Consider the following 14,438-nt stretch of genomic DNA (forward strand, 5'->3'; position numbering starts at 1 on the left):
GTCTGTTCATTTTGCTGTGGTTCACAGTCCATCATTAGTTTGGCACGGTGTTATGCAGGACAATGTCCACAAATAGGGTTAAAATTCCACAATGTGATCAAACCACATTCAGATCATCAGATGATGTGAGATTCTAAACAAGCAGCGACCATAACCAGCAAGGGTTTTTTTGAAGAAAAAAAAACTCAAACAACGCGACACAATGACCCAGTTGTTGAAGTTCTGATTAAAGAGTGTATCCATCAGAGGGGTTTCACATCATGGGGAGGAATGGAGCCCCAGCATTAATGTTCGGGCTTTGTATGCCACACCACTGCCTGCTCTCTCCCCGGGTGTGGATTCCTGTTTCCCCCCCTCGGCTACGGGAGGTCAACGACGGGGCCGGCTGGTCATTAAGGAGTAGGGAACCCCGGTTGTTGCCCTGTCACTAACGCAGCCCGTGATCCATCCATTCACCGTACACCACAAGTGGTTTCTTCACGTGGGGGTCTTGCCAGTCGAGCTGACTGTTCTCTTTAGACTTATACCTAGCTGCCATGGTTACTCGGGGTTCGTATAGGCACAGCTGACTAGGGTCAGACCCTGGTCAGACAGAAAGTCCTTGAGAAATGTTTTTGTTCTGGAGGATGGGACTCAACTCTGGTATGTGCCCTATGGGCTAACTGGTCCCCATTGCGGGGGGACAAGCACTCAGTAAATTACATCCACCATTCAGCGAGAAACACCCCCACAGTTTATCGCATTTTAATGGGTTTCTTGTACTTGACAAACGGTTGGTCCTTGCCAAAAAAGATTCGACCACTCTTTATCTGATATTGTTTCAATATTTCAAGAGAAAGAAAAACATATTAATATTCTATTTCTATGGGCTGAATCTGATAACAAAAGTGCTATGACTTATGAGATTGTTTCAATGTGCAAGATTGCACGTAATGGTTTGGCTATTTATATTGCAACATAACATTCCTTTGCGGATGTTATTCTCTGCCCCTTATTTTCTTTAAGATTTGAAAGCGAACTTTCAGTAGTTCAATGGTTGGCACTTATTCGGTTCTTGCAAGTGGCAAAACAACAACTCACATGTTTTGATATTTTAGCTTAAGAGCTCTATGAAATGGTCCTAAACATAGATGTGTGTGTGAACCACTGTCAGAAACAGTTATCATCACCCTTGCTCTGTGGTTAATATATTAATAACAGTAAAACAGTTGAAATCAGAGTTTGAACTAGTCCGTGGTTCATTTTGTTTCATGATCATTAATTTGTTTATCTTTTTGAGAAAATAGAATTAGCTGGTTCATGGTTCATCAGTACAGAAATCACACGTGACAGAAATAATATAAACGTTCGCCCAAAAAATGCTTTGAAAATGGTCTCCGGTGTTGACCGGTACTGGTGAATGGGGAATGTTATCACGTTATCTTGTTTCACTCCACCCATGGGGGTTATAATCTTTGGTTGAATGTGTCTTGGTCGACGAATGTTGTTCTCAAAAGCACTCTCTGAACGTTTGCGTTGTTTATTTATACTTCTCGTTCACACAAGGAGTTTCCAGTGCGCCCTTGAATCATGCAGGCAGGCACTACTCATGGCGAAGTACACAAATCAAAGGAAACACGGTATCAAGTTTACCTTCAGAACTTTAGGCATTCCCAAAACTAGGGTTCTTAAAGAGAGAGGAAGGATCACCATGTCGCAGTTGGAACGTAACCAAGCGAAACAATTGGGTCTTGGGGCGTGTTTATTACACGAATACCTGGCTTATTTCAAACCCTCCAGAAAAACACTGTCTTTCTGTGTTTGTTAAAGGCACTGGACACTATATCACTTGTGCAATATTTTAAGTCGTTTTAATTTATCTACAAGTTTAGGTTTTATTTATTTATTTATTTCCCTTTATTGTTTATCCTTACCCCATCTGTTATTTTTACTCATTTATTTATTTTTAATTTAATTTAATTTAATTTATTTTTTATTCTTAATATAGATATTTATCATTTTCTATTGGTTTTTAATGTTCTGCTTTTATTATTGCTTTGTGTACTATATTATGTTAAATCTATATTAATTTTATTGTGTACCCCAGATGTGGGGCAACAGATCTACGGATCATAGTATGTATTTGCTTTTGTTGTCCCTTGCCCATCTTGGGGTATAATGTTGTCAATGTATTTTGTTTTGTACTGTTATGGCGAATAAAATAATAATAATAAAAATAATAATAATAATATATATTGGTAAATACTCAACATAATGTTCAGCATATACACTTACTTGGTAACGAGCAGTGGACAGTAATAGCAAAGAGCAAGGGAGGTTAGACAAACCATTGTAAGAAACGGCTTCCTTTGAAGAAACGTAGTTTTAGAGAAAGAGACAACTTCTCATTTAAATAATATTAAATGACTTCACGCCTGAAGCCCCTTTTATTAGGAATCTGAAAGCACACAAATGTGTACAATCAGGTTTTTTTTATTTTATTAATGCAACTTCAATGTTCAATTCAGCCCAAGTTTGTACAGATTGGTTAGTTTACGCATAGTGTTGGGATGCACCAATAGTGGAGTATCTGTGGTCCTTTCTCTAAGCACAAATACAAGGTGCTCAGTATCTGTGGTCCTTTCTCTAAGCACAAATACAAGGTGCTCAGTGCCTTTATGAACACGGAACTCGAGTCCGTGTCTTTCTGATCAGCAATATTGTGGGTTAGAGTCTCAGTCGTGGCGATTATGATTGTCGTGGCACACCGGGGTGGCAATGAAAAACTGCCCCGAGTCGACACGTCAATTAAAATTCAGAAAATATTTCGCACATTCTGCTGAAATGTTGAAGTTCGTACCTGAGACGAAATCGACAAATAAGTTCACATTAAAAAAAGTGATCTGACTTTGGAAAGGGGCTTCATTCAATCGTTTTGAAGTCACGAATTAATTTCGAATAATCGCTTGTACTTTACCGAAATGTCTGTCAGTGAAATGCAATCATGATATTTTATTTCACCTCTGGGTCCACCATATAAACCCACCCTATATAATGGCTATTTGAACTTCTTAAGTACAGCCAGAGAAAGAGCTAGAAGGAGAGAGCCGGCCGTGAAGCCTCAATGTGAGGACCATTTTGACAGGTTACTTGGGCCCAAGACGGAGAGGGTCTCCTCCGGGAGGTGCACTCTGCTCCCCCGTCTGACCCCCGTGTACGTGCCGGTATGCCCACCTTGCCTCACTCGCTCCTCGTTAGCCCCTCTCTCTCTCTCTCTCTGCCAAGTTCGGTCTCCTTTGACAACCACATGTAACATAACGCCATCTCTTCTACCTCAGAAATGTTAACAGTGTTTGTTATTGCATTTCATATAAAAAAATACTTTCAAAACTGAAACAGTATACAGCCTGTGGTAAAACATGCAAGCAATTCATATTGCTTCTTCCGAAAGCCTGTGGTACATTGTTGTCATGTTTGTGTGTAACTTATTATGACTAGGCCTACATGTATAGTCCCTTTTCGAAACCACGGCTTCGTTTTGGGATTCGGCTTCAGTCTACGTCCTATACGCAGAGCACGCGCAATTGCCCAATCAACCGCGGGGCCAAGCTAGCATGAGCCGAATCTGGACTCGACGAAGCCATGGTTTCGAAAAGGGCCATGGATTTTGAAAAAAACATTAGACGGGACTGGTGCGTCAGAGAAGCCGCGAGTGATCGACGCTTTTATACTCTAAACGTCTTCAGCGATTGTTTTCCGCCAAGTACCATGCCTCAAAGCCTTCCAACTTGCATCAAAATGTACAATAGAGGTTTTCAAAACACATCGGCTCTACCGGAAATAACATCTGCTGTAAACAAGTAATTGAACATCTTCCGACGAATAGACACAAAACACCACAAAACACTCTCAACTTTAGAAAACATCAGATCCCAGCGTGACCATCTCCAAGACACAAAAATCGAAACGAACACCGTAGAGCAAAACAAAGAAACAGGATGGACGGACTGGGGTAAACCCTCAAGACACCGCCCGGGAGGAAGGCCCCTCGCAGCAGGAACGAACGAAAGACACAATACACAGACATTGGTGGAACAACAACCAAAAGGGGAGGTGGGATAGGATAGTACATGGATAGGATAATGCAGTGAGCGGCGAGAAGACAAAAGACACAAAGAAATTTCAGAAGACTTGTTGAAGAAGACGAAGCAAGAGACCCACGTACACCACAACATACCTAAAACCACACAGATAGGACCAACATAAACAAAAACGAGGAAAGATCGAAAAACAAAATGTCATTTTCAGATACTTCCACGTAATACCTGAAGTAGACAATCACATACTTGCACAAAACACCAGAGGAAATATAAACAGTTTTTGTTTTGACCTTTTCCCAAGAAAAGGGCCAATTACTTCACTGGCTGGTCGGGTGTTAACGGAATGGTGAACGGCACCATTCCAATGATTTCTAACATGACATCGTCTTGTCGAATGGTGGCGCTATTAAGAAACTTGAGTAAAACAACACAAAAACGGTTCAACAACAGTTCAGCACGGATCCATCCCCTCATACGAACAAGTGCGGTTCAAACAAACCCAAGATATCTACCAACGTCACGCGTCTGATGAACTGTGCCATATACACCTGTTGATCACCACTTTTAAAACACTGTGGATGCTATTTGTACTGTAAAGACTAGTATTCTCACTTTGTGTATCCCCAACATGTGCAATAAAACATCTGTAAATATTCGGGCTCTTTTGGTCATCGAAGCTGCCCTTGTTGCATTACTTTGTTTGCTTTCAGATACATAATAAAAGGCTTCAGCTGAAGCACTTTACAATTTGAGTGAGAAATTACCTCTTACTTAAAAACTACGTAACTCATTAGGAGCCGTTTCTCACAATGTTTAATTCTGTCAACATCTCTCGCCCATTGCTCGTTACCAAGTCGGTTAACTGCTAACAATTGGTTTGAGTACTTACCATTAGTGTCCAGTGCCTTTAAACGAAATAATATTACGGAAATTACCTCTGCCTGGTCGTACTTGCCCTTCTCTGAAGAACCACTCAATGCAAAATCGTGTGAATTATGAAAGGGGGTTGCGTGATATGAATATACCTGCGACCTTGTCTAGGCACGACCCAGAAACAATTGGACACCAATTTTTTTCTCTCATAAAAATGAAAAATGTAATAAACAGTTCATGGTTAAGAGAAATTCACGGTCGGAATCGTACAAGCTGTTTGACCTTTTGGGGTAACTCCAACCCTGTCGCAAGGTCGGACTGGTTTTGTATTAAAGACTGGACTACAATAATATATAGGCAGTATAGGGAGTGATCGTTCACTCGGGTATCACGGCGGAAAGATTTGATAAAATGAAAGCACTCCATCGTTATACACCACACTGTACACAAAACTCAAGCTAGAGTAAGGTTTAGTGTTACTAAGATGTTCTCACTGTGCAGAGTACAGCTTGAGTATGAGATGATAACAGAATTGCACTTGTTCTTTTATTTCCTTTGTGCCAACATTTGATTAAACACAGATCGAATGAACAATTTATTCGTAGAACCACGAATAGTCAGTGAAAGCTCACTCCTTGCTCTATGTTGCCCCCAAGAAAACCTGGCTTAAACACGACAGTCGGTGGCGCTCCTGTCTTTTAGAAGGCAACAGCTTGCCACACTATTTTGTGGGGTTTACAGATGCGTCGTAGGAAAAAGGGGTGGGGCAACAGTACATCAAAACGGGGGTACCTGGAGTAAATATCTCCACCACTCTGTAAATATCTCATATGGAGATACACTGTGCCTTGGTATAAGTCGGGTGATCCACATCACACAAAATTTAAAACGAATTATCTGCAGCTCAAGAATCCCTATCAAGTCGGCGATTAGCGACTTTGAGCCCCCCGCAGAGTTATTTTGTAAAACTACTTATTTGTTTACAGCGGTTACGTGTTCTACAGTGACGTATTTGGATATATTTAATGGCATTTTAACAACTTTAAAATCCATAGTTCAATGCAGAGAATCGCATAATTTTTTATGCGAGTCACCCAGGGTCGTTTCTTTGACGAGAATAATGCCATAAAACTATCCGACTGTAAACCCATAAATAAAATAAATTTGTGTTGCTTTGCTAACAACATGTTGACAACAATAAAGTTGGTGGCCTTGGTTACTGTACAATGCATATAAGTTTTGAAGGGCGTAGCTTTCTGACACCTAGCGTGATACTCTTTGTGCACGGACCCTGTGAAAATACCATCTATGAAGATTGTGAAGACATCTAGCGCCTGTAGTCTTCCACTCACTTACCTCCCGACAAAAGTCCCTCATAAAAAAATTGAGTTTCCAAACAGTAACAAGTTCGTGTGAACCTAAGGGTACCTTATTCTCTCTCAGTGTTCACGATTTGTGTATTGTTATGTGAATGCATGCATGCGTTAACATCTATGAGTTTGGGAACTCGCCAATAGTAGTTTGAGTGTTGTGGAATTTGATTGGACTCTGGGGGTGGGGTGGGGTTAGTTGGAGGACGATGGGTGGGGTGTTAGTGTGACTATGCTTTGGTTGTCAAACGAGTTCAAATGGCACACAAGATGCGAAGTACCGAGACCGGTGATTTTAAATCTGCCTTTTCAACAATAACATGAGAGATTTGCTGTCGCCAACTTTGCATTTATATCCCCCTCCTGTGAGTTTTTGCCGAGTTCACTTGTTGGGAAGATCATCTAAACAACCAACCAACCTAACAAACAAACAAACAAACAAACAAACAAACAAACAAACAAACAAACAAACAACCCAACACACCTAAACATGTATGCCTCATTTTTGAAAGGGCAATGGCACCAATGCATTTTCTCCTTGGTTATAAGGTCACCATATGAGGACAATAAACATTTCTACTTTAGCATTTCAAGGGCACGAAGGCAATGACCAGGGGCATGTGAGGTCATCGACTGCGTTGCCTCCGTGAAGCATCGGGGCCTGGTATAGGAATGTGACGTATGTTGTGGACTTACCAACGAGTTCGTTTCGTATTCTAATCCGGTCATGCAGCGGCTCTGTGGCCGCGAGGACGCAGTTGATAAACGCCACCAACGTCGTCTTATAGGGAACTGCAGTCGATTGCTTCAACTCACCCAATATAAGACTGAACCGAAATCTTTCCTTCTTGAGTTTCTGCAAAGAAACGCAAATAATAATACGATATGAAAGTCAACTAGTATCAGTAATCAAAAAAATTACATTGTATTCATCTTCATTCGGCAAAGACTTGCGTCCGTGTCCGCCTCCTCAAATTGTAATGGGGGCGCACCCCGTGAGCCGCCGCTATCACCTGGTCTCTTTCAATCGATGCTCTTCTCAGCTATCCTACACTTTAACTACTCCAGTTTGTCACATTGTCTATCAGCATTCGTTTGAGAATTTGTATTGCGTTGTACGAACTTCTACTAGTGTCTAAATCGAAGGCAATGTTCGTTTGACTCGGAAGTTGCTTGGACTTCTCACTCTGAATTAAAGTCGGCAAAGCATCCTATTGGAAAGATCACACAAACTTTTATTTTAGAAAGGGGAGGGAAAACCCCTAGGGATAACCCACGCAGTCACCAAGTGAAAACCCCCAATCCACATGCAAGGCTCCGTCCGGGTATCGAACCGGGGACCACAGAGGTGAAGGGCAGGGACATGTCAGAAACCACTGAGCCAACCTGACTTCGTCAAAGTACTTCTTTAAAATTTGAATTTAGACTCTGGCATAAGTTCAAGTTTTTTGATGAGAAAACACACTTCAAATCCCTCTCCTTTTCGATCAAGTGAGGTCAAAGTTTAAACCCCTGATTTTCGTCAGCGATATTGCTGTCGACACGAGGGTGTTTCTGGAGGAAGGCACCCCTGACTATAAATCGCTGCACGTAGTATGGATGTGTACATAGATTATAAAGCTTTATACACTTGGCTCGTCTCCCACGATGCTACAACTTTGACAGGGGGGCTTACATGTTGTGTTCCCCATGATCCATCATGTCCCAAATTCAAAAAGCTGTCCAGTCGAAAAAAAAAACTGTGCTTAGCAATTCTGCTAAGCACGCTATAGCAGAAGACCAGTCAAACGTATGTGACATGGTCATTTGGCTGGTGACCTGTTCCTGATGAGCGAATGCGTACTAGCAACTGTGGTCATTACTCGTTTACTGAACTCATACTTAGTATATCTCCTGGGAAGTTGTGCCACTGCCGCATCGCGCTATTTAGTACTATAGCTATAGTCGAGCTGTCAAAGTGATAACTCAATAAAAAAATAACATTCACATAAGGGTTGTACATTTACTCTAACCTATTAGACATTTCATGAGGCAAACAATAATTGAGCAAGAACAACTCATAAAGCTCATTCCTATCCCCCTCCCCTCATCCAGTTCTATGAGCGACGTCAGACCTGAATGTTATCACTTCACATTCTGACATGAAACATCTCGCATCATGGCAATACGTAAAAGCTTTTCCTCACAGTGAAGCCGTACATGACACCCTTTATTGTCACCAAAATCTCTAACCCAGTTCTGTTCGTGTCGATCTTGAAGTTCAAGTAAACACCACGACTGTGAGTTTTGGTTTTGAATACACGGTGTGGGTTTGCCATTGTTGGCTGGGAGACTGGGTTTAGCATGGAGCAATGGGTTTAGGGACCTAGGCTCGCCCTGGCACGCGTCCATGGACTAGGTGGCACATTTCGAGGCCGCCGATCTATTTGGGCGACATGAGAGCAGACCCCGGCATTCCTTTCCGATTACAACAAGTAAATATCAATTTTAAAGGGTCGTTTTTTAACTAGAACTTGGTATATTTTTCATGTTGAATTTCATCATGGTCATGTGCCCTTTTGTAGCAATGAAGGAGACACCGCAAATGGACCAGACTGTAGTCTTTGATTGACTGTGTTGATTGGCTCGTGGATAAGACAGGTCAATTATCAAAGACCTTACAACAGTCAGTTGTGCGTTTCTAATTTAATAAACCATCGATACACATGGAGAAATAATGAAATGTTGAAAAAGATGACTAGCGCCCTCACGTGAAAACATAGAACCCATCCTTTGCGGGTACATGACCACTGACATAATATCCTTACACATTCAGGAGAACATGTAGTTTAGTATTTGTCAAGATACTTTATTTTACAAGTCTGTAAATGTTTTTCCGGAGTGTTCTTTGTATTACTAATAAATACAAAAGCTATAAGAGACGTAGTTCCATGCTGTCAAACCATGGTCAAACTATATACACAGAAGCAAATACCATTGTATGACTATCACTCCGAGAACTCCCTGGTCAGCTTTTACGCGGATTACGGGTCAGAGGGGGGCCTCACTAACACTCAAATCTGGGTCAACTTGGAACGTGCCAACTCTCGGAACTCAGTTCCGGGTCAGAATTGCCCTGAAGTTTTTGGAGTGTATCTCACTTTGGTAAACTCCCGATCTATCTGTCATAATTATAACTTCATTAACTTCCACTGGTTCAGTCCTAACTAAACTGCGATGTACAATGTATATGAACATGTCAGATCTAAGTGATGTTTGAAGCGTGTTCTTCGTTTTCTTCTCCTGAAGACGAGCAGAGTCTGTTCGAAACGTCGAGACTAAACCGGCTCTTTTCAGAGCGAACACTCCCTCACAAGAGATTTAGTACATAGTTGTACCCGCAAGTTTACAGTTATTTCTATTCTTAAGTAAGATCTATCTTGTATCCCCTGATGTAGATGATGTCCAAGGAACGGCGGTAGTCCACCAGAAACTTCAAAGGCGTCCGAGTCTCACAGTTGGAAGGGTGAATATTAATCAATTAGTTGCTTTTAATTGGCCCTAACACCATTCACAAAACTGATTCTGTTTGTTAACTCCCGCATAACATCTCAACGTTACAAGGTCTTCCTAAACAACGCTTTGCAGAGCAACCACTCAATCATATTGATTTTCCAGTGTGAAAGTGTTTGTTCCAACCTTTTCAAAACTTGCAAATCCCCATTAAGCCCCACACCATCTTCAGTCAACCCTTTTGTGCAACAACAACACCCAATACGAAACCAGACCTAATTGCAACCACTGACTTCAGAGAGAAGACCGAGGACGAGATTCCGAGAGCCCCCGTTCTTACCGGGACAAACCCTCGAGTCGTACCGTCGAATACCCGCCGATCCCTACCCCTAATCCCCACACCATTTCGATTAGCTACCTTTGTATAAACTAAAGTGTCCTTAAGTTCGATTTGGGCTTGAAAAAAAGACGTCCTTGGTTTTACTTGAGACGTTTCTCTTTTCTTGTCGAGGAATTTGGGTGAATTTTGTTTTCAACGGTCCTTGGTGTTAATAGGACCATTGTAGTGATATTTGCTGGCGGCTTGTCCTGCCTGTATATAGAACTGATTACAGCAGAGCTTTTCTTCGTTCTCAAGAGGTCTAGTCTATAAATAAAACATGGATACAGACTAAGAGAGATTTAAACAAGACTTATACCACTTGATCCAGTATTGTAATGTAAGGTCATACTTTGCTATGATATACTAATACTGTACTACCATAGCGAAACACTGACATACCACAATAGTTTCAGAAGTGCCTGATTGTGTCCCAATGCATGAGACTAAAACCATGATCCACGACTAACTGAAAATTGGTGGGACAGATTTTAAATTTCGACCCCGAACACAAATCCTGGTTTTTCCATAACCTCATTAAGGTGTGCATATAGCTAATGGGCCCAACCGTACTTTCCATGGCGCAGCATCCTTAATACCTTGCTCTATGAGTGATGCGTTAGAGCACAGAGAAAGTTCTGAGCACAGAGGAAGTTTTGTATGGTTAGAGCGCTGGCGTACCAGACTTTATACTTGTTGAAGTGATGTAACCAGTCTTGGGTGGGCCCTATAAGAGCAAAGGCTGGACACTATACTATAGGTCACTGATAATGACGAGAAAACCCATGTTACCATGGAGATCCCTCCATGAGGATGAGGACCAGTAGTTTCATGCGCATTCCTTCCTTTCACACATCGATGTATCATTTTTAGCAGGATTCGAGTTTACATTTGATGTGTTCAGCAGATAGGGAACTTTGTCAAATGGCAATTAAATCAGGACTAATATTGGCTTCATTAAGATTCATAAATCCAGCATTTGGTGGTCCCAAAATAGTCTGGTTCCTTCGATAATGGTGAATAATTGTTTGGCGATGCGGTATCTATACGCAGGCCGGTCTCTTCGATTGATCGTCACCTTCATTTGAGCTCTTCTGTTAGGCTTGTATGTTTCCAAGTTCTTTTTTGAAAGGGCAAGGGCACCAAGGCATTCTATCAGTGGTAAAGGACACCCTATATCAGGAAATTTAAAATTTATACTGGATCATTTCAAGGGCACCAAGGCAATTGCCAGGGGATATGGAGGCAATCGTTGCCTCCGTTAAGTTTAATAAAAAATAACTTGGTCGCAATACCAAAAATAATTTGAACATAGCGATATGAAGGCAATATCCATGCACTACATCCATGCCCTGGTCTCTATGAGTATGGTACAGATTTAACCGTGACCAACGGTGCATCAAGCTGAATTCAGAAAGAGACCCCTAAACCATCAACATGTCGCTGCAATTTGTGTTGAAATTAGGTAACCTTGTAATGGCACTAAACCAGTCATACCATCACCATAAAATGCGACAAATAGGTGTTAATCCCATACTTATATGACCCCCCCCCCTTTCCTAAAATCCCGCCCAAAGACCCCCGGGGATATCACGGGACCAACACGAGAGTACCAAAGTTGTACCCGGTTCTAAAGTGACGTCAATTCTAGCTGAACTAGGGTAAATAATCTTACAAAAGGTCCTCAAAAACGGCGCCACAATTTACCTGTGTTTAAGGATCCTCCCTCGGTGACCTACATACCTATATGTTTGTTGTTTGTTTATCTTCTCTGTTCTCTACTCCGATCTGGGTATACTCCGAGATATACCCCCTTTGGTTCTCGCCTGCCACAACTAGCATAATTCATTTTAAAGCAATAAATTGCACTGGAGGTTAACTCGTGCACTTTACATGTTTTTATCTTTTCTGTTTTAGCCCTGGGGGAAAATTTAATAAAGGGGCTTTCAAAATGAAATTCGATGTTATGTCCTTGAGCTGTGATTGTTGCAAAGTAAATGAATTACTGATTTGAAATGACGGTGGGAGACGACAACAAACAAAGTTAACTGCGAGTCAGTTTTTGAATTGTTTGTTCGAAAGCAGCTGCCTGTGAACAAGTAGAGAAAAACACACAGTGTGATTTTGTTAGTTTTCAAGGTGTTAGAAACACCTCTATACATTATTGGCCTTTAAGTCACCTGGAAATATAATTTGTTTTCTTTCAAACATAAGAGTATATGTTTACTGTTTCCTGTTCGGCATTGCCGGAAAAAAACAAAAAATTTTTTTTTTTGAAACGTACAAACTCACGACTTGGTCCGTACATGTACTTTGCAATTGTGTTTACTCTACGTATTACAGGCAAAGTCTGCCTCGATTGACGTCACGAACAGCGCCCTCTCGGGTCGGGGTCTACTCTTAAATTTGTAAATAACATAAGAACTGATTTTTTAAAACCTTAGTTAACTGTTTATTCACATTCCACTCATCAAAACACATATATTTGTGGCAAAAGCTTTATTTTGAAAAAATACCACTTCCAGGTGACTTTAAATTGTTGAGATTTCAACAACTACTTATTATTCTGATAAATACAAGCAAACTGAGTTGCTGTTTGCAGCAGCTCTTAAAACCTCATACCCGGCCAGTAACTTGGAATTTACGAGGGCATTTTTAGTATCTTGTAAATGTGAACCTTGTAGCCACATGGCTATGGCTACCTTGTAGCCAAAAGGTTACCTCTATGTAGCCACATGGCTACCTGTAAATGGCTACCTTCTAGCCAAAATGTTACCAAAATGGCTACCTTCTAGCCACACGGCAACCTGTAAATGGCTACCTTCTAGCCACACGGCTACCTGTAAATGGCTACCTTCAAGCCACACGGCTACCTGTAAATGGCTACCTTCTAGCCACATGGTTACCTGTAAATGGCTACCTTGTAGCCAAATATCTACCAAAATGGCTACCTTCTAGCCACATGTCTACCTTGTAAGTGGCTATATGCCTACACTGTAGCCACATATCCTTCTTCTAGCCACATGGCTACCTTGTAAATGGCTATTCATTGTAGCCACATTAGATCATCCCAACATGAAACATTTAGGGATTAGGACATCCTTTCAACAAGATGTCGACTTCCCAGGATGTCGACATCCTCTCTAGTAGCATGTCGACATCCTCTAGTAGGATGTTGACATCCTCTATAGTAGCATGTCGACATCCTCTATAGTAGCATGTCGACATCCTCTAGTATGATGTTGACATCCTCTATTCTAGCATGTCGACATCCTCTCTAGTAGCATGTCGACATCCTCTAGTAGGATGTTGACTAGCATGTCGACATCCTCTAGTAGGATGTTGACATCCTCTATAGTAGCATGTCGACATCCTCTATAGAAGCATGTCGACATCCTCTAGTAGGATGTTGACTAGCATGTCGACATCCTCTAGTAGGATGTTGACTAGCATGTCGACATCCTCTAGTAGGATGTTGACTAGCATGTCGACATCCTCTAGTAGGATGTTGACTAGCATGTCGACATCCTCTAGTAGGATGTTGACTAGCATGTCGACATCCTCTATAGTAGCATGTCGACATCCTCTAGTAGGATGTTGACATACCGAATTTTTCTGCCGTGTGTGTTGTGATGTCGCCATCCCGTTGTAAAAAGTAAAACTGATCCGGGGAGGACGACATCCTAGTTTTAGGATCCCAATACCCATCTTGGCGAGTCTATACATGACTGCAAGGTGTACCAATGGTTCAATGGGTAACATTTTTGAAACTAAACATTTTCATTTCTGATTGAACTTTTCCACTGGTATCAAAACCCTCCATATTCTGTCTGAGCATTATACTTGGGTTGAATACGATCAAGTAATTTCATAGAGAGGGGAAAAATCAATAGCACTCAATTTTTTAGCAATGGATAAAAGCTTCAGTTATTGCAAAGACGGGTCATGAACCCTGCCCATGGGGTGTGAAAGTACAACACATCACGTACACGTATTATACACAATTTCTCCAAAGTGAATTCATAAATGTGATCGCTAAAATGTTTGATTAATGGGAGTCATTTTACGTGTATAGAAATTAGCTCTTAAATGTGTTTCCGCTCAGTTGGGTCAGAGGTCAAGAGATTAAGTTGCTGGAAATGCCCGCCCAAATTGATGCTTGTCAAAATAGCATCAATTCATAACGCTGACAGTTGTAACTGTGTTATTAAACTACTTAAGTTACCATTGAACTGTATGGCATTC

General features: G+C 41.3%; 1 protein-coding gene across 1 annotated transcript in view; it reads right to left on the reverse strand.

Annotated features, from left to right (window-relative positions):
- The window catches only part of LOC117293584 (formin-J-like), a 53,945-nt gene extending 45,705 nt beyond the window's left edge, over positions 1 to 8,240 (reverse strand). The window contains exons 1-2 of the mRNA XM_033775943.1: positions 8,193 to 8,240; positions 7,019 to 7,178 (exon numbers count right to left, since the gene is read on the reverse strand). Coding sequence (XP_033631834.1) covers positions 7,019 to 7,178; positions 8,193 to 8,240 — 208 coding nt within the window. The remainder of the gene's footprint in view (positions 1 to 7,018; positions 7,179 to 8,192) is intronic.
- Between the last annotated feature and the right edge of the window lie 6,198 nt (positions 8,241 to 14,438).

Source organism: Asterias rubens, chromosome 8, assembly GCF_902459465.1.
Source record: "Asterias rubens chromosome 8, eAstRub1.3, whole genome shotgun sequence".
In the NCBI taxonomy this organism is placed as follows: domain Eukaryota; kingdom Metazoa; phylum Echinodermata; class Asteroidea; order Forcipulatida; family Asteriidae; genus Asterias; species Asterias rubens.